Source organism: Ochlerotatus camptorhynchus, unplaced genomic scaffold (genome assembly GCF_037179485.1).
Source record: "Ochlerotatus camptorhynchus isolate MF236.1 unplaced genomic scaffold, CSIRO-AGI_Acam_v1.1 ptg000084l, whole genome shotgun sequence".
Lineage (NCBI taxonomy): Eukaryota > Metazoa > Arthropoda > Insecta > Diptera > Culicidae > Ochlerotatus > Ochlerotatus camptorhynchus.
In genome coordinates this window covers 254,782-281,225 of record NW_027040574.1, presented here as the reverse complement: position 1 = coordinate 281,225, position 26,444 = coordinate 254,782, and the positions used below count along the sequence as shown (strand labels likewise).

The window sequence follows — 26,444 nt, the reverse complement described above, 5'->3', positions numbered from 1 at the left end:
CGGGCCTTACGCTTGACCCCTGCCATCAGATTTTGTACAGCCACCTTGTCCACCTTCTTCGCCGCAAAAAGCCAGTTTGCCTTGAACTGCTGCTCGCCCTTAGCAGTTTTTTTGGTCTTCTTTAGGTTCCGCTTGACAATAGCCCATTATTTCTCAATTGGGCGGAGCTCTGGCGTGTTGGGAGGGTTCTTGTCCTTGGGAACCACCTGCACGTTGTTGGCGGCGTACCACTCCATGGCCTTTTTACCGTAATGGCAAGATGCCAAAGCAGACGTTTATTCAAACACTTTTTCACGTAAATTTCTTGGTTGACAGTCCCGGAAGCTATGAAAATGCTGCTTTTCAAGCCACAGGTACAGATGGCTTGCCAGATATTTCTTTGCGAACTTTGACAGTTTCATGTGCTTGAAAACATCTGCTACCTTTCCCCTTCCTTTTGCCGTATAAAACTCCTGTCCCGGAAGCTGCTTGTAGTCGGCTTTGACGTAGGTTTCGTCGTCCATTACCACGCAGTCAAACTTCGTCAGCATCGTCGTGTACAGCCTCCGGGATCGCGCTTTGGCCGTCGTATTTTGTTTATTATCGCGATTTGGAGTCACTACCTTCTTGTAAGTCGATAGTCCGGCTCGTTTTTTGGCTCGATGCACGGTTGTAGACGATACACCCAGCTTATTTGCGGCATCTCGGAGAGAGAGGTTAGGGTTTCGCTTGAAACTACCGGCAACTCTCTTTGTCGTCTCAGCGGCTTCCGGTTTTCGATTTCCCCCCGATCCAGACTTCCTGGCTGTCGACAAACGTTCCCCAAACACTTTAGTTACATTTGTAACGGTTGATTTGGCAACTTTTAGCGATTTTGCCAACTTTGCGTGCGAGTAGCTCGGATTTTCGCGATGCGCGAGCAAAATTTTGATACGCTGCTCTTCTTGCTTGGACGGCATTTTGACAACTGAAGATTGAATTCCAAAATCAAAATAGGAGCAACATTCTACACACACACACCTTCAAAATGAGGGGTGTTCAGGTTTTTTAAATGCAAAATTGAAAGAAATACGTCAAGTTGATATTGACCATATTTTGACCGTATCACCCTTTATTACGTTGTACGATGTACACAGAATTCGAGAACAAATCATGTTGATGACTGTAATATTCTATGAACTTTTACCAGTTATTGATGTTCAATACTTCACCATGAATATCATTGATTGATACATATTACATTGATACATCTATATTGAGAAAGGGCACTAATAAGTAATGAATTATCTCGTTTAAAAACGAATTTTCAGCAACAGAAAAAGCACAATAAACAAACAAAACAAATCTTCATAATCAAGTCTTAGCTTCTGTGAATTTTTCCTACGGATCCGTATTTCTGCAGAATTTAATAAATTCTATAGAACCGACATCACTGACTTCCATCTGTTTTGTTTTTCTTCAACACAGCTGACGCGTTGACAGAACGAGGGAGAAGCAACTAGTGAAAAAATTGCATGAACGAGGGATGCTCCGGTTGCAAAACAATGCTTGGGAATGTTGATCATAAATGGTGCTAGTGCGCATGCAAAATACGCTTGACGATATTTTTTGAAGAATTTTCTTCTAAGAGTTATGTCTGTTTGTCTGTGGCCATACCTTTCGAATGGTGGCTGAATCATAATGATTGATTCATCGCACTGCCGAGAACCAGCCATGTCAACATGCATCGACACTCATTTTGTAGCATTGGGATTTTGTCAGTTAATGTTTGCTTCCACGTATTTCGACTACAATGTGCAGTCTTCATTAGTGTCAATCTCACTAATGATTTATCAAGATCGTACCCTTCTTAAATACTCAACTTCTTTACTTTACTTAAATCTTTGGTTATTAGCTAGGTAGGTTCCGATTCTACACGACGTAGTGTCATTTTTATACCTGTCATTTAGACATTTTTACCAAGGGGATAAGTACTTATGGGGGTTAGATTTTGATATTGGGAGATGTAGACTGCACAAATACGTATCTGGCATGGATGATAACCTTTGTTGACTGTTTTTTTGTAAGCATTCCACTAACAACCCAATTTCATTAGTTCTTAATTTCATCCTCAGTGGAGCAACCCGGGGCTTGTAACTAGTCTTGTAACAAGGCATACAAAGTAGCATCTTAGGTGTTCCTTTGATTATTGAATAATCATGTTCTCCTAGTTTGAAGTAGTCAGGACCAGAGCTGGTAAATATCACAGCCGTCATGTGACGATGAGAAAACAGGTCCTCTCACTATCACGAGACGAAGCTTTCTTGTCATTTTTCAATGATCAAGCACTCATGAGAATAATTCTTATGCGGTTTTGACATCAACATTTCTAACTGATTTAGATGAATTTAAGCAAAACACCGTATGTAATCGGTAGAGTGAATAAATTGTTAAGATTTCCTTGATACAAGTAATTTTAATAGAATTAAATGAGCTAGTAATTACGATGATCAGAACACTGTCACGTTCTGTCATGACAAAAAATTTGATGAGATTTTGAAGAAAATCTCTATCATTGTTTTCTCATCCAATGATAGTGATAGAGGTATCTCTGTAAATATCGCGTGAGATCTTTCATTGAAAATGACATTTGCTAGCCCTGGTCAGGACTACTCGGAAAAAAATCTGAATTTAACTGATGATGAAAACATCCATGGCAGAAATGATGCTTCCAAAGATGGACGGTTGCATACAATTTATGGAATATCTCATAACGTTACGTGATCTACAATGTAAACTTGTATGATATATGACGCTCCATTTATGTGCATCATAGTAACATCAATTTACACTGCTTTTTCGAACTGCGTAGGGTTCGGTGGTATATCTCACCCCCCAGTAACGCATCCCGAAAAAGTGAACCAACCAGCGTTACTGCTTAATTAGCGGCCCACTAGGGCCAAAAACTGTCACTCTTACCCTACTTGCAAAGGGATCGAAATGCTTTCCTCATTGATTCAATCTTGATAAAGCCACGCTAGGGGAAACAAATCCCTCATCCCTGATCGATACCGCATCGCAACATTTCACTGCAACAAGAATGAAACTATAAAAATCACAATAAAAACAACCCCGAGGGCACGTCCACGTTCGAGAATCTCATTAAAAGTCGGCAGCAGTTGTAGTTCGATCGATTCCCCATCCACCCCCCCCTTTCATCGAAACCGGTTCTCGGCAAAGATCCGCTTCACAATTACCCATTAATGAATAATAAAGTCCCCCTCCCCCCCTTCCATTCATTCGGACATACATTTTTGAACGCAATGAAATTTTTCTCCAGTTTTATAGAGCTTTTCGGAAGACAAAAAAAAAGTGCAGCAGCCCCAAAACGGTAATCCCAGCCCCCAGTAGGTGCATCGGTTACGGCTCACTTGAGCACAAAAATTAATTTTTAAACTCATAAAATGTTGGTGGCGGCGGCTAGGGCTGATCCACCCAAAAGTGCCGTTCGCAATTGCCACGCCTGAGAGGTAGGCAAATTTCCCGGCCAGTCGAGCGATAAGGTTTGTCAAAAATCGAACCACCCGAAAATTTAAGAGTGCGTCGTGCCGAAATGCATCGTTTCCGGAGAGTCGAATTAATTCCTGGGGTGGCAGTGGCGGAACATGCTACTGCCGCTGGTTCGAATCGTTGAACAACGACAATAAATATACATTTTTAATGATAAATCATTTCCGATTAATAACGAATTGGCGAAGGGGCAGGGGATCACCGGGTGTGCCTTTTTTGGCGTGAAAGTCTTCGGTGGATTATGATGGTTGGATGGAGCTTAATGACATATCGGTGAAGTGAAATGAAGTGGTTCGGCTGAAGCAGGGTATAACCAGATGGTTGGAATAAGTCAAAATTCAATTAATTTTGAACTGATTGCGCAGCACATATTGGAATTTCGAATAAATTAAGAATGTTGTTCCCATAAAGATGGACTTAGTGACAGCCAATAAACCGATTGTACCAGCATTACCGAGCTTCGTCAAGTAACGACAGCCCATTAAACAATATTTAAATTTATGATGTCATAATGACCGGACGGAAAACCACTCGATGGAGGCGAAAACATCTTTAATATCTGTTCCCATTCCTTCGCACGGCCAGCAACAAAGTAGGGAAGGATCGAAAAAAGCGGAACAAGCTGTAAAAGGGACGTCGTTCTTGCTTTGTTGCCTTCCGAACAACATGTCATAAAACTAATCAGCCAGCGTGAAGAATCGTTAAGTAAAAACTTCTCCCTTATCCCGCTCTCAGCTTCCTTTGTTCGGTGGCTAATCTTTGGGATCATATCATGTGAGTAACGACGACGGGATTCCAGGTCATTATATATGGGATGGGCAACCGGCCGCAGTAACATTTTAATTAAGTTTCAACCCACTGCTGGGTTCTCGAGCCTTTAGGCAGGGCTTATCCTGCTATTCTGCCTACAAGGATGAAACTCGAAAGTTTCCCCTCTTTGAAAACCCTCATATCTATCGATTGCACATAACCGTAGTTGACGCCATCGGATGATCGAAGATGAGGGATACAGTCATCACCTGCTGGTTGGAACGCAATTTACTTCTTTCCTTTATTTAACGTCGGTCTCTGTTCCGCAATCTAGTGCCAATCACCGACGGACATCGATTGCCATCCATTGACGGCAATCGAATGTGCAGAAAGGCAGCTTCCAAACCTGCGTAGGATATCGCACCCATTCAAACACACATGGACCGGGACCAACGGCTTTACTTCCCTTCCGAAGGAAGACGTGACCAGAGATTTTTATGCCTCAGAAAAATCCCACCGACCTCGGCTGGGATTGAACCCAGACCCATTGGGGTGAGAAGCAGTCACGCATACCACTACACCACCGGCGCCGGCTAATGGAACGCAATTTAAACGCAGCGGACTTTTCTCCTAGTCGTGATGGGAGATCTTTGTTTCTCCTCTGCTGCTTCGGGATCCTCTTCAGGTCGTGTTCGCAGCTTGGGGTTCGGATTAATTCGTTAATCGGAACACTGGAGTCGATATTCGAAGCTAAGTTTAATGAAACAAAATGGACAAAGTCATCCTAGAGCTACGGGGTATTTTAACGATTCGTAATAATTTATGTTTTTTTCTTAATTTAACTATTATTGATGAATTTGACTTCGTCCCTTTGTCACGTTTGAATATATTTATTGTTTCAAATCATAGTGCAAAATCCAAATTTGTATACAACCGGCAGGTTTACAATGAAGCCATTGATTAACACTCCGAGTATGATGCCTCCGAAAATCGTGTAACGGCTAGTTTGCAATGGGATAACTTAGCCATTTCTTGATAAATTAAAAAAAAAAATCGGGTTTTCTAGAATTCCTAGGGTCTCTAGATTATTTTGATTGTATAAATATTAAAAAATAGGGTCGTCTACATTATTCAAAAGTGAAAAGAGTCGTTACACCTTTTTTTTAAAGGAGTGTTTATGGGTTTTGCAAGTATCCATAAATTAGATTAATGGGTACAAATGTTCATAATTAGCCAAAATACAGTCATGGTTCCTATATATGGATCCGGGAGACAACGGAACGGTCCTCCGGAAGATTCGGAACATCCGTAAAATTGGTCAATCCATGAAACTGATCCTAGAGCTCCGCGGTTTTTTTTTTTTTGAAAACATTAGGAACTGTGATATAGGTACAAAAGAATTTGGGTTCATGACATAAACATGGCCCGGATGGCCATGGGAGCGTGCTCAGGAAGACCCGAAACATCTTTAAATGGGGTCAATCCATGAAACTGATCCTAGAGCTCCGCGGTTTTTTTTTCGAAAACACTTGGAACTGTGATATAAGAAAGAATTTGGAGTCACGACATAAACACGGTCCCAGGTGACTATGGGGCCGTCCTCCGGAAAATCCAAAACATCCGTAAAAGTGGTCTATGCATGAAACTGTTTCTAGAGCTCCGCTGTTTTTTATTCTCGAAAACACTAGTAACTGTGATATAAGAAATAATATAGGGTCGTGAAATAAACATGGTCCCGGATGGCTATGGAACCGTCCTTCGGAAGATTCGGAGCATCGTTAAAATTGGTTCATCCATGAAACTGCTCATCAGTTTTTTTCAATCTTTTGGAACTGTGATAGAAGAAAATTAGGTTGTGACGTCAACATGGACCTGGATGGGCATGAGACCGTCCTCTGGAAGATCTGGAACATCCTTAAAAGTGGTAAATTCATGAAACTGATCCCAGAGCCATGTTTATGTTACGACCCCAAATTATTTCTTATATCACAGTTCCACGTGTTTTCGAAAAAAAAAAACCGTGGAAGTCATGGACCAGTTTTATGGATTGACCATATTACGGATATTCCAATTCTTCCAGATGACGATCCTATGGCCATACTGGTACATGTTTATACCATGACCCCGAATTCTTTATTATATCACAGTTTCAAATGTTACTCGCTCACTGTAAGCCGTATATTAGTATCGACCAACATGGTTTCATGGCTGGTCGCTCCACTGCCACTAACTTGCTGTGCCTTACTTCCTTCATTTCTAACAGTATGTCGGATCGTGCTCAGACGGACGTCATTTATACTGACTTATCTGCTGCCTTCGATAATTGAATCACCGCATATCAATCGCTAAACTGGACAGGCTTGGTATCCACAGCTGCCTTTTGCTATGGTTTCAGTCGTACCTCACCGATCGCTTTCTTACTGTTGTCATTGGTGATTACCAGTCCCGCACGTTCGCTGCGACATCCGGCATACCCCAGGGTAGTCACCTGGGACCGCTGATTTTCCTGATTTATTTCAACGACGTGAATCTCGTAATTGAGGGACCACGATTATCTTACGCAGATGACCTTAAACTCGACCTCCGAATTCACTCAATTGAAGACTGTTGCTTCCTTCAACGTCAGCTGAATGCTTTTGCTGATTGGTGTATTCTGAATCGTATGGAGGTTAACCCGTCCAAATGCTCGGTTATCTCTTTTTCGCGCAAGAAAGAGACTATTATGTTCAAGTATGTTTTGTTAGGCACTGAAATTGAACGCGTCAGCCAAATTAAGGCTTTAGGCGTGATTATGGATACAAAACTCTCTTTCAAGCAGCACATCTCGCACGCCGTCGACAAAGCTTCCAGAATTCTAGGGTTTATCTTCAGTATTGCCAAAGACTTCACGGATATCTACTGCCTTAAATCGTTGTACTGCTCCTTGTCTCGCTCCATATTAGAATACTGCTCGGTTTTCTGGACTCCTCACTACAACAACGGTGTCGAAAGAGTTGAGTCTGTTCAGCGACGGTTCCTGAGATATGCACTACGTAAACTGCCGTGGACGGATCCCTTCCGATTGCCTAGCTACGAAAGTCGCTTGCAACTGATCCATCTGGAGCGCCTGTCGGTCCGAAGAGATACAGTAAGGGCATTGCTAATTGCGGATATTTTGCAAGGACGCACCGATTGCCCTGTCCTCCTTGAGCAAATTGACATCAATGTTCAACCCCGAACCCTACGGAATAATTCAATGCTGTGCCTGCCCATACAGCGAACTATTTATAGTATGTTCGGTGCAATCGGTGGTTTACAGAGTCTCTTCAATAGGGTCTCCGCACTGTTTGATTTTGACCTGACTCGCCAGCTGCTTCGCCGGAGGCTTAGTTCGTTTTTATCTACATCAGTTTATTTTGTGTAGTAATGTTACTTTTTTTTACGAGATGACTATCTATGTACTTATGGATGTCTTGTTTTAGTTCTTTTCATGTTTAGTTTAAGTTACATCATTGGGGCAAAGAACGCCTATTGATGTTCAGTCATATAAATAAATAAATAAATAAATAAATAAATAAATAAATGCGTTCGAAAAAAACCGTAGAACTCTAGGATCAGTTTTGTGGATTGACCATTTTTTAGAATGTTTCAGATCTTCCGGAGGACGGTCCCATGGCCTTCTCGGTACATATTATTGATATTGAAAATATTACAAATGCCATAATTGAGTAATTGACACCATTGTAACAACCATTGACACATGGTCTTTAAATTTTTAAATATATCTGCTGAAATACTGAGATTGGCACTTTCCTTAGCTCAAATTAATGAACCTCTCGCTCGCAGAGGGGCCATACAGTTTTCAAAATAGTTGAATTTCTATCAATTCTTGACATATTTATCATGTTGAGTCTTTTTTGTAAGAACATCCACTTTAATATCATAGAGAAGTGCTGCAGTTAATAAAGTTTTATAAATAATCTTCCCGAGTTGCTCGGACGATTTTTTTTTTTTTTTATTTACTATCATCCTACTAGGAAAGTCTCAAAATGAGTAGAATGCCAAGGGAAGGAATAAAATTCAAATAGCTTTCTGAAAAGAATTCATTGAACATTCTGAAAATAATTCCAAAGGATACTTGTAGCCACACGGTATATCCTTCAAAGGATTGCCGAGGTGGTTCAAAAAAACCTAATTAAAGTCTCCAAAGAACAACGTTTGGGTAAGTTCGATCGTTCACTGGTAGGAAGTAGCTGAAGAGAGAATCACTCGCTCAGATCATGGATTGCCCGGGATGAGACTCGCCGAAGAAAGGTCATATGAAGGCCCTGACGAACGGTTTGCAGAACGATCCAATTCACCTCAACTTTCCCACTTACTAGATGTCCGAATCAGCAAGCCGACATTACCGACCCTACCTTAACTCACCGCACAAAGAGAAGCTTTCACACCAAAAGCTGATAAACAGGAAAGTTCCCTCCACAATCCCCGACATGGTGATACCGTCACAGAAGAGGTGAAAATTAATTCACTATCATCAATGAAAGAAGACCAATTCAACGAAGCGAGTGCAAAACGGAGATTACTCAAATGATTGGCGAATCAAAGTAAAGCCAAAACTGGTTATGCGACACCTATTTTTAAGATCCGCAATTACAAAAATTATGATGTACTAAAAAAAAATGTCATGCACTTTGACAGATATCAAAACGTCGTTACCATTTTCACCCACTCGCCATCTGTGAGGCAATCGTCACTTTGACTTTACTCGTTTTACTTTGGTTCATACTGGTTTATTCCTACCCAGTGCTGCAAAATATCAAAATGCTGAATTTCCCTAGCCACCTGATGTCAGTATCAATTCACACAGTTAGAATATCAGTATCATTCGCTTCAATGTCAGTGATATTTAAAGTTCTGCCGCAAATGTTTCTTATATATGCCAGCTAATCGAGTACCAATCTTTAGAAAACTAATCCGTAATATTAAAGCAATGCAACGGTTATACAAAAAAAGTTTATTTATTGACGTAAAAGTAAGCTTTTCAACTTTTCCCTAGTGATATTCATATGGATAGTAATATCAAAGCCGTTCCGCCTGATATTACGCTTAACAAGAATATCAGTGTCGTAGGTGAAATTCAGTGCTAGGTCAATCGCTTACGTCAATTGACATTGTTGAGAGCACGCAGCACTGTTTCTACCACTTGAAAAATCTCCAGACCTAGTTCTTCCACCTACAGCGTGCGTTCTCTCTAGCCACCGAAAATATTCTTCATCCCTCCCGGACGAGGGTTACATTTAGCTATTCACAGTTGTCCTTCTCCTTACATGCGAATGCCGGACGATGCACGCGGTGAATCCACTCTCTATTGTTCCACGGCACACTTTGTTCGATTTAGCGGTGCAACCTCGTGTTTAACAGGGAGTGCAGTTTCGAACCCCTTCGCATACGGTTGTGTCTAAAGTTTCCTCTCTGTTTTGTGCGTGCGTTCGCTTTCATAATTTTCGGCTGAATTTGCCGGATTAGCGCTGGCACTCTGCCTCCCGGACGGTCATACGTGTGTGGTTGGTGGTTTTCTCGCTTTCCGAGAAGTTTTAGAAACGAGAAAGAAAACATGATTCAGCATGTTTGCAAAATTTCAAGCATCAGCGCTATCTGCGTGGTTTGATTTTTTCTCCCGGACCAGAAATTTGTGGCATTGCGAGTGATAATTTTAATTTCAGTTTATTTACGCGGTGATAAGAACGGCGCTGATCTATTGTTAGATTTTGCGATTTGCATTGCTTTTGTGCACAGAGTGACTTGAAAAAGAAAAGCGAATAAAAGTGATATTTAGTTATTGTGTGGTTGGAATCACTGGAGGAGGAATTGTTTAAAAATGACTAGAGAAAAATATGCGTGGAAGCATCGGAAATGCGCTCCCGGGTGTAATGATTGGTGAGCACGTTCCAGTTGAAGATTGTTGAAAAGTGTATTTGTGGTGATGCAAGTTATGGTTTAAGGCTTGTACTCGAAAAAACATGCACCTTTTTTTATCAATGGGTAAAAATTGATGAAAATCGGGGTATAACTAGTTTGGAGTGAATTGTTTACATGTGCAAAATTTCATAACAATCGGTTCAGTGGTTATTGAGATGTCATCGAAACAATAAGAAAATTGCCGGAGAATTTTGCGCGCCGTCATGGGAAATCCGACTACGACCATGAGATGGATCGGACTACAACTGGAAATCACCCAAACAACTTTGTCTTGGGTGGTAAAATCGTTTAAGGAGTCCCAGACGACCGAGCGGCGGGCTGGAAGTGGAAAAAATCGAAGACAGCTGACCCTGTGAAGGCCCGGAAGGTGTTGGATTATTTCAAGCGTAATCCGAACCTTTCGATTCACGACGCGGCTCTGAAGGCAAAGTTTTCCGCCTGGTTCGTTCAGTAAACCATGAAACGAGCTGGGCTTCGTGTATTCAAGGTCCACAAGGCACCGAACCGGAGTGATCAACGGCGGCCAAATCCCGCGCAAGGAAGCTGTATCGAAAGTGGTTACCGACCCATAGTTCTAAGTTGCCAAATCACGGTTTGATGTTCCGGAAGATATAAGGAAGAAGAAAGTGGACAAATTCGCCAAAAAATACTTGCTCTGGCAGGCCATATGCCAATGCGGTAAACTGAGTAAACCGTACATCACAATGGGTACCATCAACAGCAAAATTTACCGCACCGAGTGTCTCCAGAAGTGTCTGTTGCCCTTCCTGCGGTCCCACGGAGGCGAGACATTATTTTGGCCGGACCTGGCATCATGCCATTACACGCGATCGACGTTGGATTTGTACAGAGGCAATAACGTTGTTTTTGTACCAAAAACCGCCAACCCCGCAAATTCGCCAGAGAATCGTCCGGTGGAAAGATTTTGGGCCATAATGAAGGCCAAAGTTCGAAAATCGTCCAAGGTGTTTAAGAACGAGCCGGAGTTGAAGAAAGAATGGATGAAAGTGACCAAAAAGGTCGGCTCCACTATTGCACAAAATGTAATGAAGGGTCTTAAGGGAAAGGTGCGGGCTTTCAGCGATGGAAAAGAAGTTGAATAAAGTAATTATGCCGAAACATAATCCATATGTATTAGTTCATTCCCTGAAAGTTTCAAGAAAATCCGACTTAAAATAAATTTTTGACAAACACTTTTGTCTGGTCATTTTTTTTTTCGACTACAGATCTTAGATGACGCATGACTTCAAACATTTTGTGTATCCAAATAAAACATATTACATACTAAAAACGCACAGGGTATCGTCTGCTGACCATTGCCACGGGTATATCGTGGGAGTTCCAGGTACCCGCTTCAAGCTTTAGTTGGCGGTGGTGGCTCTTCTTGACCTTCTACCCCCTGCGTTGTTAGTGTGAATAAGGGCGTCTATGTGTTGTTTTGCTGTACCTGTTGTGGTAATTTAGTGCATCCTGTTCCCTTAACTTGTTGAGGACACCCTGTATTGCCTCAAAAGTTACCCTTTTTGATGTACTAGTCTTCACAACATAAAGGGCACCATTGCGGAGCGTGAGATTTGATCAAATTATTCGTAGTTCTACTTGTCCAACGCCCCCGGCTGGGTGAGGGATAGAGGATGACACACACACACCTCGTGTTTAACAGGCCGACGATGAATCCCCCTACCAGGGCGCGTTTGATCGTCAAACGATAACGGTTTCGGGCACGTGGTCGAACAGTTCCCTCAGACGACGGGTGCTTTCCTTCGGACAGAGCACGAGGTTCACGGCGCAGTCCTCCTCAGTCACACGATGGCGTGTGTCAGCAAGGTTTTCCTGGTCTCCACACGTGTCCACGGAATGTAACGGCTGTTCGACGAAAAGGGCTAGAGAGACGCTACGTAGTCACGCACGCCTTTTATACCTTTCTATCTTGGGTTTCACTGCACTGGTTTTTCAACGGTAAACGGGTTTGTTCTGAGAAAGACTAACACTGGCTAAGCTGTTTAAAGATATTATGGAACACTGAGGCATCTACAAGGCAATTTTCCAATCACTTTCAGTTTATCCGCGACACGATCACGACACTCCTAACACACAAGTTTCACAAGTCCAGGTAAAGTGAACGAGAAACTTTGTGGTCGTCAGATAAAAACTAGCTACTTCTAACCTCTAGCTCCCACCAGTACTCGTTAAGGTGACCTTCATATTCTCCTCCCTATTCCTCAAGGCTATCCTTCGGCTTTTCCCGATCCCGGGCAATTCAATAACCGTTAGCGAGAGAGTACTTTATCGAGAGCACTTCTACTCCCCTACAGTGGAGCGAGTCTTTGAAATGCTCAAGCATGTATGTTGCCGAACCGTTGCATACTTCCGAGTAAAATTCCATGGGAATTTAATTCCGAGGATCATTCCAAATAAATGTCATCAAATGTCATGCTATCATGTTTCGGTGATATTTTTTTTAGAGAATTCAGTAATAGCATTTCACAGAATTTATGGGAGTCCTGAGCAAAACTTAAAAGGAATGTTTAGAAATGTTTCATAGGATTTTTTTGGAGAATAGGGGAAGTAGATGTTATGTCGACCTAAATGCCAATAATTTGGGCCCATACAAAAATTCAGCAATCGGCTAAATTTTCAATAGTGACCAAAAATATCCATTAGTACCATCCCAATGACGCGTTTATCTAGATAAAATTGATAAATAGCACTTTGACTATATGTTTAGTATTACTTCTGCGTGAAGTAAACGATTTACATAGTTGAAGATGCTAATTTGAAATAACAGACTAAAGTGGTAATTTTTATACGATAGATGAGGAGATGAAAGTTTAGAGTTGATAGTTCCGTTAGAGTACGGCAGTGTGAAGATTGTATATAGAGAGTAGAAAGCGAGCAAGGACAACTTTTCAGGAAGGTACAAATCGGTTTGATCATCTCTCTTTACCAAACTCCCCTGTTGGAGAGGGATGGTGAAGGATATGATTCCAACATCGAATTTTCTTCGAGATATTGGACAGAAAAGAAAGAATCAAGATTCAGGATTTGGAAACATTTTATAACTTCTTACTTTTTGAGAAAATTTGATTATCCTGAATCAAGAATAATCTTCAAGACTGAGGCAGGGGTTTATTTTAATATAGGGTTAACTACCCCATTTTCGGCCTATTAAGCACAACCCGCACTTAGTCTTTCTTAATCTACTGTAGTTAAGCACCAAACGGAATATTATTTTTTCTGATGGCTTCCAAATTTATTTACCTTTCCGTACGTACCGTAAGATTTGATAAAGAGAAACAAATTGTTGATATATTGTTAAAAGTCTATCACTGCTTCTTGACGGTCTACGGATTCTCAACTCGGCCTAACACATTGAAACGCCATTGAAACTCCAATGAATTCACTTCGGCCTATCGAATGAAGATAAAGATTGATTCGATCGGAGCGCTTCATTTGTATTTGCGAATATTGGGTGCAAACATTCATACCATGCGTTCTTATTGACTTCGTTTGGTAGCATTTGGGGGTAGCAATGGGGGAACTGTAGTTAGTAAAGCATACACGAGAGGGGTTATAGCAAGGAAGGCTAATATCCGATGACATATAATTAAGATAGATTCGCACGAATCTAGACTGGATGCTCAATTCGAGCATTTCTTCGAAGTTTTCAATCACAAGGTTGTTACTGACACTACATTTGATCAATAATCTTAATGAGAGCTCCCAGAAACGGTTCTGCAGGGGTTTTACGCCCGCTAGGACCTCTAGGCTCATATTGTGTGTTGAATGCATACAGCCAAGGGCAATACGTAAACAACGATATTGAATACGTTCCAATTTGATTAGGTGGCTTTTTCTTTCCGAGTGGAAGCAAAAAGAGCCATACTCAAGAACTGAAAGAATAGTCGTTTTATATAGTTTAATGAGGTCTTCCGGGTGAGCACCCCACAATGTCCCGGAAATTGATCGTAGAAAGTTGATCATTTGTTGACACTTTTGTTTCAAATACGTAATGTGGGTACCCCAAGTGCATTTTGAATCAAACCAGACTCCAAGGTATTTGAAGGTTAAAGATTGGGTAATGTCTCTGCCCAAAATATTTAGACGCAGTTGGGCTGGAAACCGCTTCCTTGTAAACACTACCAATTCAGTTTTTTTGCGGTGAAAACTCGATCCCTAAATTTCTTGCCCAGAGAGACAGATTATTTAGGGAATTTTGCAATGGTCTTTGCAAGATTTCTGCACGTGGACGACCTCTCATAGAAACCACGGCATCATCTGCAAGCTGTCTAAGCGTGCATTGATTATCTAAGCAGTTATCAATATCTTTGACATAGAAATTATAAAATAAGGGACTTAAACATGAACCTTGGCTAATTCTAGAAGTTGTCAGTTGACCTAGATTGAAGGTCATTTGTTTTTCTGACAGCAAATTATACAAAAAATTATTCAAAATACTGGGTAATCCACTACTGTGCAAATTGTCTGACAGTATGTCTATGGAAACCGAATCAAATGCGCCCTTAATATCCAAAAAGACTGAAGTCAATTGCTCCTTGTGCGCAAAGGCCAGTTGAATATCAGATGAAAGCATCGCTAGACAATCGTTTGTTCCTTTACTCTTCCGGAAACCAAATTGTGTATTTGAAAGTAGATTGTTTGATTCAACCCAATGGTCAAGTCTTAATAGGATCATTTTTTCTAATAATTACCTCAGGCATGATAACATAGAGATCGGACGGTAAGAATTGTGATCAGACGCTGGTTTCCCAGGCTTTTGAATAGCTATTACTTTAACCTGTCTCCATGCTGGTGGAACTATATTGAATTCCACAAATGAATTATATAGGTTAAGTAATCGTCTTTTAGCGATACCGGGGAGGTTTTTTAGAAGGTCAAATTTGATCATATCGCTTCCCGGAGCAGAGTTATTTGATGAAAGAAGTGCCATTAAAAATTCCAGCATTGTGAATGGTTCATCCAGAGAACCGTTACTTCGGGCTGTATCCCGTAAAGTTGGTTGTGCTGGAACAGAATCTGGACAAACCTTTTTAGCGAAGTCGAATATCCAATGTCGGCAGTATTCTTCACTCTCATTGGAAGATGAGCGGTTTCGCATATAGCGAGCCTTTTCCCAAAGCGTTGTCATCGATGTTTCTCTAGAAAGTCCCTCGATAAAAGTACGCCAGTAATTTCGTTTCTTTGCTTTTAGTAAGTTTTTAAGCTTTTTTTCAAGCTTTAGATACTTTTCAAAAAGCTCAGATCTTTCATGTCTACGATAATATTTAAAGGCATCAGATTTCTCAAGATACAACTTTGTGCATTCGTCATCCCATCCAGGGGTGGCGGGTCTTCTTTTGAGGGATGCACTTGGAACACGTCGTTTCTGAGCTTCTAATGCGCTTTTGTAGATTAGTTCGGTAAAGAAACGACACTCTTTCAGTGGTGGTAGAGGATCGGTAGAATCAATACCAAGAGTTACCGCCGATACAAATTTTTGCCAATGAATGTTCCTCGTGAGGTCAAAAGGAACTTGAATTGACTGATCTGTTTTCAGACGACCACTTTTGATTGAAATAATAATTGGCAAGTGATCACTACCATGGGGATCATTGATAACCTTCCACAGACAATCTAATGATAGTGAGTTAGAGCACAAAGAAATGTCAAGACGGCTCTCTCGAGCAGGAGGGTTTGCTATACGTGTTGCTTCACCAGTGTTCAAGATAGTCAAGTTGAAATCGTCGCACAAATAATAGAAAATACCCGCTCTATTGTCATCGTATGATTCGCCCCAACCAGATTTATTAGATGTTTTCTGCTTGATAGGCCCAAAATGGGCGTTTAGGCCGAAGTAGTTCTCTACCCTATTAAGAACATGGAGAAAGTTCCGAGATTCTGGATCGTCCAAATAGTCAAAACAAATATCAATGTGTTTAAAATCTTAAAAACATAACTGTGTAAGGCAGCTAGTTTAAACTTATTTAAGTCTGGGTTAATGACGATTCGACCTAGTGGCCGGACGATAGTGCCACAATTACCAGAACCTTTGATATCCTGACAAATTAAAATGTCAAGAGCTGGCAGCCCAATTGCGTCTTTTGTGTGCATTTGCTTAATATTATAAATTAACTACTCAGAACTCCCATAAATGGATCCATGAACCATTTTTCGAATTCATATCTGTAAAGAAAACTGGGAACACGGCTTGGGCCAAATACCGGTCTAGCGTAAAAAATGTTGAAACGGATCGATGAATAGTAAAAATTAAAACAAAGGAAGAGAGAGTTATCTTTGTGTTATTTAAGTGAATTAAACATTGAAACTTGTGTGAAGTGCCTTTTTTAAAAACCGATCGATATAACTAGTGACTAACAGCGTGGGTAGACGCCATACTAGAATTGTAAGTAATTTATACAAGGAACGCGTTAGATGTAGTTGCTTAACACAATTAAATTAACAGTCGTAGATACTGATTCTGGAATAAAACAGTGCAGGAAAATAACACTCATTGCAAGGAGGTGATGAAAAACTATCAATTGTGAGTAGAAAATATAAAAAGGAAATCCAGAAGAAATTATTATTTAAAAATATTGCAGTTTAAGCTGTATTTAACGATGCTACAAAAATATTGATAAATTGATATTCGGATACGGATAACCTCAAAGATCAGTGTAAAACTGTAAAACCCCCTGCGCTGCCTGCTCAGCAACTTCTGAGACAAATGAAAGGATGATTGCCTGCGATGGCTGCAACGAATGGTTCCACTACCGGTGTGTAGGTGTGTGCAGGAGAGCAACATCCGTGATCAGGAAAAGTTGTTCTGGCCGACGGCCAGAAGGTTGAAGAAGAGCAGGCAAAGCAGCTGGCAGATCCAAAAAAGAAAGGTAAATCCTTCAAAAAGACGCTCATAACGGATGAGAGCTCGGACAAGTCTAGCGTCAAGTCCGATCGACAGTCCGGTTCCTTTCTTGAGAAAAAGCTTAAAGAACTAGAGAGGGAGCAAAGAGCGAAGGAGAAACTATCGATTTTAAATTGGCTCACTACTTGACTAGCCTATTGGTCCCAAGCAAATCGATTAACGTACCCCATTCTAGTCGAAATTCTGGTACTACACAATGTTTGTTTTGATTGGCTATGAAATTTTGACAGATAAAATTTCGAGGGGTGCATCGATTTGCTTGGGACTGAAGAGAGTACCAGAGCTGAGCCAAAAAGTTGAGCACGTTTCTGCGGGACGTGCGTCAGGGAATTCCATTCAAAGTCAGAGAAATATTTCTTTATGTCAGAAACATATTAATGAGTATAGCTGACTTCGCTAGTTTCAAACAACTTAATTACTCATTGTAGTTTGAGCATGGTTTTCAATTTCAAATTTTAAATAGAGTTGCGAAAGTTTTGTTGTTCAATGCTTGATGTTGCAGTTTTGCAAGTGGAGGAAAAGCTACTTAAATAAAAGGATATTTCGATGATTTTGAGCCTATTATAAAATCATCTCCCACTGGGTGTTGTCACATTCCTGAGTTGAACCGAGATAAAAATTCAGTACCATAGAAACGCTAGACGTTGTTAGTTGTTGCGAAATTAACCTTCAAGTAGATTCTGCGTCTGCTCGATCCAGCTGTGTCCAACAAAAATCAATCCCTTAAGCGCATTGGAGTGGTTTTGAGTAAATGCAAGAATGATTAAGCGTTAAGCTGGACTTAGATAAGGCGAGTCATCGATCAACTCAGTTGAATTCAATTGGCATGAAGAGTTAAGTCGGGTTCAACCTTTTTCAATTCGAGTGAGTTTATCAATTGACTTGCCTTGTCTAAACCCAGCTTTAAGAGAAGATAATGATTTTTTCTGAATACTTCTAGTTCTTGATCCTTATTGTGTTCTTAACAGCTTGATTAGCTCAGATAAGTAACTAAATGAGCATTTAGGATAATGGTCTTGCTTGGGAGCGTTTTTTTTATTGTGTAGCACTTTTATGATCGATCGATCAAAGATACGTAGACAAGCATTGCTTTGACAGCATAGAGTTGCTGTATTACGTATTCTAGGTCTTAATTGTAAACCTGGTTATCTCGTAAAATTAGCTTCACAGTAAAGTTTTAGTATGGTAATGTTACTGCTATTGCAATTCAGATGGAATTAACTTACATAACTTTGGAGATGAAAGCGTTATTTTTACTTCTTTCCACCGGAGGAATCCGCCCGCGAATTAGCTTTTGGTTAAGCATCCCAAGTAACAATTTCGGTTTTATAAGGATTCTGTAGACCATCATTTAGACTTGTAGCATGCTTTAAAACCTCCATTCCATCCGGAATAATTTTCTTACGGAGTTGAGTCTCAAAACGGGCTCAAGGCAAAACAAATATAATGGAATTAAAAACAAGTGTTTCATATGTGAACTCTGCATTTCCCAGTGAACTGAGAAAACCGGAAAAAGCTGGAATTTGAAGTCACCGGGAAAATCCTATGAATTTAGTTGACAAATCAGGAAAAATATACCTCGTCCTCTCTTCGAAAACAATAAGATTTCAAAACCCTCGGACTGGTCTAGATTTTCAGGATAACACTTTGAAGAACAATTAAGAGAATTTTAGATTTTTTTCCGAAGCAAATTTGAGCTGATTTTAGAATTTAGAAATAAGAGATAACACCAAGGTATTTCAAAGAATATTTTCTAGGTAGTTTTAGGAAAAGCTCTAGAAGAGTTTCTACTAGTTCTCCCATGAGTTAAGAGGATTCCAGGAATCTTGAATAATACCAAGGAACGCGAATTTTGAGGGTACAATTCAAGAATAAGGATGCGAAGATCCTTAAGTATATTCCGATTATAATTCCAAGCGCATTTGGAAAGGAATTTCTTGCAAATGTTATTGACAATTTCATGCAATTTTCAGAAGAATTATGAGGAGCATTTGTAAGTTGCGGCTTACTTGCCAGCCTATAGCTGGCCCGATTTACCCCGGCGGGGCGGCTACGAGCAGAGTACTTCCCCCAAAGACGTTCGGATTTGGATGGATTATTAAGAAAAGAGAAAGAAAAGTACAATTTAAGACGTCTATTATCTTCTAACCTTTCCCTTTTCTCCTCGTTATCCTCGGTGTCACTCGGTGGGGCCCTTCGACGATAGCGGCGGCGGTTGCAGATCGTACTGCTTTACGTTGGCTCCAGACCCGGTCTGTGCCGAGCGTTTTCTCCTTCACTTTAGCTGCGTAGCAGCGGTCCTTGGCGTTTAGCGGGGGGGATGAGCAAGGCTCCTTTATCGGAACCCCCTCGGCGACGATGGTGACGAATCACCGGACCAACTACTCGCCGTAGATGGTCCCGGTAGTCACCGCAGTGCTCTACCCAGGCGAACGCTTCTTCGGTTCGACCTGCTTCGTCCCTCCTTTGCTCTTAACTGCGGTGGCGAGACTGGCTCTACTGGCTGAGCCACCGCAGTGAGGACGGTGGGTGTTCGGGGATCCTTGGGGTTTAGCCGGGAAGCGGAAAAATCCTTGAAATTTAGCTTCCCTTGGCGGCGATCCGACACCCTTCACTTAAGCTCACGAACCACGGCACTTTTCCAGGAAACGACGACACTTTCACGCGACGATGCTGGGAATTATCCCTCCAGCTGACACACGCCACGAAAACGGCACTCCAACTCTCGTTTTTACTGAAACGGACCGGGCAAAAACCGCGTCGACTTCCAACCGTGGCTCGTAACTTTCTTTCTTGCTGTACTACTTGACAATCACCGACAATACAACAACCGCCATCGTTCTCCTGCAACCGCGCTCGAATGTTGTGCTGGTTATGTTTTTCGCCTTATTTTGCAGCGGGAGGAGAAACGGGACCTAACTTCATTCTACACGCGAGACAATTTTAAACGATAATTTTTACACTATATTCTAATCCTAAAAACATGCCTACACGAATAAAATCTACGATGAAAATAACAAATTAAAATATTTACAAATAAAGCAGTGGTGAGTATGCTGCCGAGCGTGTGACCAAAACAAAAACAAATCATAACAGGCAAGGCACACGCTCATGGCAAACACGTTAAAAGGGTGGGTTATTAATTGTCACCCTAGACGAGGGTTACACATTCCAAGATAGTTCTGAACAATACTCTCCACGGAAGAATTTCCCCTGCAAGATGGTGTTGGCATGGAAGGGGGATTACAAGTTTTGCTCACAAAAGCTAACAGGTCCTATTCAATTTTTGGTCTGAGATAAATTCTACGGAGAATTTCACGCAAATTTTAAAAAATTGAAGCTCTAGTGAATTCTTAGAAAGAGTTTAAAATTCGAAGAACGAATGAATTTGAAGGTTTTTTTTTAGTGTTTTACAGCGAATTTTTGTACTGTTATAAAAACAAATAAAAGGGATTTCCAGAGAGAATTAAAAATTTATTTTAGAAGAATTCTGGAGAGATCTCTGTGAAAGGAAATTAATCTCAAGGAAAGGCTTGAAAACAATCAAATAAAAGCCTGTACAGTTTTGAGCGAAATTTTCGTGCACAAATTTTGAAGACTTCAAACTTGTTGCAGATCCAAATTCAAGATCCAGCAAAGGTGCTGCTGTTTTAGAAATAACCCAATTAGGCTTAATCGCATTCAGTTATGTGCTTAATTAAAATACCTAAACCGCGATAATTTCCGAAATTCCGGGGGAAAACGGGAAAATTGCTAATCGAGATTTGCTGGTCACCATGAAGAAGAAGGAAATTTGGATGAATGTACGCCCTTAGGGTAGAATGCGGATTCTTATCGTTTTGGCAACACGAGATTTCTGTCTTTTTTGCATTCTATAAAATGTATGGAACGCTTTATTTAATTTGAAATTGTACTGGACCACTCTTCATGGGTTAGAGGTCCGCGTGGTATTTTTGAAAAAAATGTCCTTAAATCATTAATGTATTCTGAGGAAAGTTATTGCTGATGGGGCTATGTTGCCAAAACCGGGTAGGCACTGCACCTGGAATTTGTTTGAAAATTACTGGAAAATCGGGGAATTTTGTTTTCTTCGTTGAGTCGACACCCAGTTCGTGAAGTTATAGACGATCAAAAAACTATATTTTGTTTATTTTATAACTCGCTGGTCGCTTTAATATCGAGCTATGGAGAGTTGACTGTATATAAATAAAACGTCAAATCAGATGATGCTTGATGCTAGACTTGATTCAAAATAAAGCTAATTTTTGACCTAAACAATGTTTAAAGAGTTACCTTATTATTAAAGGTACAAGAAAATCCCCAACAGGGTATCAACTTTTTTCGTCTGCAAAAATCCGTAGATTAACCACACTGCTTCTAATCGCAGCCCTGCTTCATCCATTCTGACTAGCTGCCATTTCCTGGTAGTCTATTTTCAACTAATAGAAAAACACCCATCCTACGCAGAAAAAAACCCCCACACTGACTCCATCCAATCCAAATAATGACCGTCTGGGCGTGGATAGTAGATCGGGTTTTCGGACGAATCGCAAAATTATTCCCAGCAAATAGACCCCATCCTGTTGCACGAAAATGATTTCTCTCTCTCCAGGAAATCGTGGCCAATTTTTTGTCAGCTGAAATCGGCCCAAGGAGATCACTCTCGGACCCGCCATTCTCAGGAAAACCAAAACACGAGCGCCATCTGCCCTCGCAAAATCTCTTAACTTTCGATCCCATTAGGTTTCGTCCTTTGTTAAACAAAAGTTTAACACAAATTTGTTCTGGTCAAACAGATGAAAAAAAAACCCCCCGCTGAAACAATTTTTGACCATGTTTGACAACTCCGCGGGTTGACATGAGGGCAGAAAAGTTTTCTTGTTGGTCGTCCGCCTGGACATCAAATCAAAGTGCGATTTTCGACATTTCGCTCTCCGGTAATTGCAACTTTGTCGGCGGCGAAAGTTTGTCCTTTTTTCAGTGTCTCTCCCCAGCAAATCTGGAAGTGGAAACAATTTCGCTGTCGTTCGGGGCGATGGTAATAGAATGGGTTGTTTTGACAAGTGTCACATTGTTGGGGGGGTCCGAGCCAGGCGAGTGGTTGCTGAATTTTCCACAAAAGAATTAACGGCTCTCATCAGCGGTGGAAGTCGATCAGGGCCATATAAACAACCGGTTCACGGAAGCGTTAGATAGCAATTACCCCCAATAAAGGTGTTTTATGGTTATCGCTCCCCGGACGGCTTTCGTCTCCTTTTCATAATATGTATTTTGTGCCGGGAATGGGGAAAAGCCGGATTCGGGCTTGCTGGGAAGTGGGGAAATTTAATATTTATTGCACACCCGGGTGCTCTTCACGCAGGAAGCACAAGAAGAAGGAGCTCGATATTAAAACAAAATATCTTAAATTTGCATCTTAGAAAACGGTCGTCCGACGATTAAAAGCTATCTCAGGAATGGCGAGCTCTTTGTGGGGTTTGGCAATTAGTGAAAGAGGTTAACATTTTAATTACAAATTGCTCTTTGGCTCTATTTTCATTTCGGATGAATAATCGTACACACTGAGTTCAGATCACCGAAGTCGGGGTTGCCTGTACAAAGTTCGGAATAAATTTTCAAATTGATCATTTTTTCCCTTATTTTTAAACTGTTACCGAACACGTCCGTAGTTCACAACCTAACGAACAGTGGAGGCCTGGTTTAGTGTGTAGCTTCCATTTTGCTGCGAGCTGTCAAAACAACACATTGATGCAGTACTAGATTACCCAAGCCATTCGTCACCACTCGGTTGGCCTACTGCTGCAATGGCGAAAGTTGTTAGTCTGTCGGGGAAAAACAAAAGTCATAGATTACGCAAAATTAACGCATTTTCCAGCGTTGGTAGGAACCTTCTGTTTTTCTTCAACGAAAAAATAATAAAAAAGGGAAACCCGGTAACGAGTTCGAGTCAGAGCTTTGCACGTGGAAACACAACGGAAAACAAAAAGTACCAACTTAAATGCTCCGCTAAATCAACTGGAAAATGGTGGCTTTTGCGCGGAAATTTATGGCACTTCTCTGCTCTAGGACGACGAGCGTATGAAGGCACGTTATAGACGTATGCCGGCACTCGGTTGCTGATGGTAGCGGAACGCTAGGGGCTGTGGTGGGAGCCATTTTATTTATTTTATATCGCGGTGGAAGGTAGAAAACGGGAAGTACATTCAACTGGCAATTAAAGCCATGAATATTCAATACATTGCATTGTTTTTACGGTGCATTTTCTAGAGCAGAGCTAGCTTTTACATCCATAAGTGGGGAATAATGGCATTGGTGCAGAACTTCAGGACGGTTCTGGATCTATCAAAAGTACTCAGGTCAACCCGTCTGCAATGTAAATCCGGGATGGCAACCTGATGAATTGTCCTCAAAATCACTTACTGTGTTCCCCCGTTTACTTGGAATCCTAGAAGACCTTGAAGGCAAGCACGGTGGTTCTCAGCAACAAGCACGACTCTGAAAATATAAAAGACCCTGAAGAAATGTCCAGACGATTGAATTTGGTACGTAATCCGAATCTATGGCAAAAAGTCGAAAGACAAAATGTTGAAAGGACAAAAGGTCCAAAGGACAAAAGGTCGAAAGGACAAATGGTCGAAAGGATCAATGGTCGAAACCGCAATTTAAACATCTATTTTCATTTTTAAGAATGAGAATTCTCCTTTGGTTCGTTAATTTTGTGTTCATTTGATCATGTAAAACTTGTGATTTGAATTAACAATAAATCTCTTTAGGCTTCTTTAGCTTATCAACTAACAACCAAGAATAAATCTCTATAGGTTTCATTATCAAAGAATGATCAGATTTTAAAAGAAGAGAAAAATGTCAAAAATTATGATTTCATGGAACAGTGGCGCATGGTCACTAATGGTGGTTCGTTGAATTTATTTTGTTCCCTTTATTTTTGACCTTTTGTTTTTCGACTTTTTGTCCTTTCAACCTTTTGTCTTTCGACTTTTTGTCCTTTCAACCTTTTGTCTTTCGACTTTTTATCTTTCGACTTTTAGTCTTTCGACCTTTTGTCCTTTTGACATTCAGTCTATCGACCTTCTGTCTATCGACCTTCTGTCTATCGACCTTCTGTCTATCGACCTTCTGTCTATCGACCTTCTGTCTATCGACCTTCTGTCTATCGACCTTCTGTCTATCGACCTTCTGTCTATCGACCTTCTGTCTATCGACCTTCTGTCTATCGACGTTCTGTCTATCGACCTTCTGTCTATCGACCTTCTGTCTATCGACCTTCTGTCTACCGACCTTCTGTTTATCGACCTTCTGTCTATCGACCTTCTGTCTATCGACCTTCTGTCTATCGACCTTCTGTCTATCGACCTTCTGTCTATCGACCTTCTGTCTATCGACCTTCTGTCTATCGACCTTCTGTCTATCGACCTTCTGTCTATCGACCTTCTGTCTATCGACCTTCTGTCTATCGACCTTCTGTCTATCGACCTTCTGTCTATCGACCTTCTGTCTATCGACCTTCTGTCTATCGACCTTCTGTCTATCGACCTTCTGTCTATCGACCTTCTGTCTATCGACCTTCTGTCTATCGACCTTCTGTCTATCGACCTTCTGTCTATCGACCTTCTGTCTATCGACCTTCTGTCTATCGACCTTCTGTCTATCGACCTTCTGTCTATCGACCTTCTGTCTATCGACCTTCTGTCTATCGACCTTCTGTCTATCGACCTGCTGTCTATCGACCTTCTGTCTATCGACCTTCTGTCTATCGACCTTCTGTCTATCGACCTTCTGTCTATCGACCTTCTGTCTATCGACCTTCTGTCTATCGACCTTCTGTCTATCGACCTTCTGTCTATCGACCTTCTGTCTATCGACCTTCTGTCTATCAACCTTCTGTCTATCGACCTTCTGTCTATCGACCTTCTGTCTATCGACCTTCTGTCTATCGACCTTTTGTCTATCGACCTTCTGTCCATCGACCTTCTGTTCATCGACCTTCTGTCTATCGACCTTCTGTCTATCGACCTTCTGTCCATCGACCTTCTGTCTATCGACCTTCTGTCTATCGACCTTCTGTCTATCGACCTTCTGTCTATCGACCTTCTGTCTATCGACCTTCTGTCTATCGACCTTCTGTCTATCGACCTTCTGTCTATCGACCTTCTGTCTATCGACCTTCTGTCTATCGACCTTCTGTCTATCGACCTTCTGTTTATCGACCTTCTGTCTATCGACCTTCTGTCTATCGACCTTCTGTCTATCGACCTTCTGTCTATCGACCTATTGTCTTTTGACCTTTTTTCTTTTGACCTTTTGTTTTTCGACCTTTTGTCCTTTCGATCTTTTGTCTTTTGACCTATTGTCCCTAACTCACAGAATCCAACCCATTCTACAAGAACATCATCAGCTCTACCGTTGATACTCTATGAAAATATCGTTAAAATTCTACTGTAATCCCGTCTAACATTCCATAAAGATCTGATATTCTACACTAGACTAGATTCTGAGATTCTACAAGAATCCCGCCGCTATTCTACGATAATTTTGTCTGTGATTCTACAAAAATCTCGTCTGAGATTCAACAAGAATCTCGTCTGAGATTCTACAAGAATCTCGTCTGAGATTCTACAAGAATCTCGTCTGACATTCTACAAGAATCTCCTTTTGAGATTTGTTAAGAATTTCCTTCTGAGATTCTGCAAGAATATCCATCTGAGGTTATCACGTTTGAGTTTCTACAAGAATCTCGTCTGACATTCTACAAGAATCTCTTCTGAAATTCTGCAAGAATGTTATTCTGCGATTCTACAAGAATCTTCTTCTGAGTAAACTTTCTGAGATTCTGCAAGAATATCGTCTGAGATGCTACAAACATTTCAAATGATTTGCAACCAGAATCTCAGATGAGATTCTACAAGAATATCGTCAGAGATTCTACAAAAAATTCATGAGATTCTACAAGAATCACTCTTTCTGTGTTTTTACAAGAATCTCCTTCTGAGATTATGCAAGAATCTCCTTCTGAGATTATGCAAGAATCTCCTTCTGAGATTCTACAAGAATCTCCTTCTGAGATTCTACAAAAATCTCCTTCTGAGATTCTTCAAGAATCTCCTTCTGAGGTTCTACAAGAATCTCCTTCTGAGATTCTACAAGAATCTCCTTCTGAGATTCTTCAAGAATCTCCTTCTGAGATTCTTCAAGAATCTCCTTCTGAGGTTCTACAAGAATCTCCTTCTGAGATTCTACAAGAATCTCCTTCTGAGATTCTACAAGA

General features: G+C 41.0%; 1 protein-coding gene across 1 annotated transcript in view; it reads right to left on the bottom strand.

Annotated features, from left to right (window-relative positions):
- Window positions 1-25,555, bottom strand: part of LOC135698213 (apical junction molecule-like) — a 33,709-nt gene extending 8,154 nt beyond the window's left edge. Inside the window, exons 1-2 of the mRNA XM_065218107.1 lie at window positions 25,542-25,555; window positions 24,217-25,439 (exon numbers count right to left, since the gene is read on the bottom strand). Coding sequence (XP_065074179.1) covers window positions 24,217-25,439; window positions 25,542-25,555 — 1,237 coding nt within the window. The remainder of the gene's footprint in view (window positions 1-24,216; window positions 25,440-25,541) is intronic.
- Window positions 25,556-26,444: the final 889 nt, after the last annotated feature.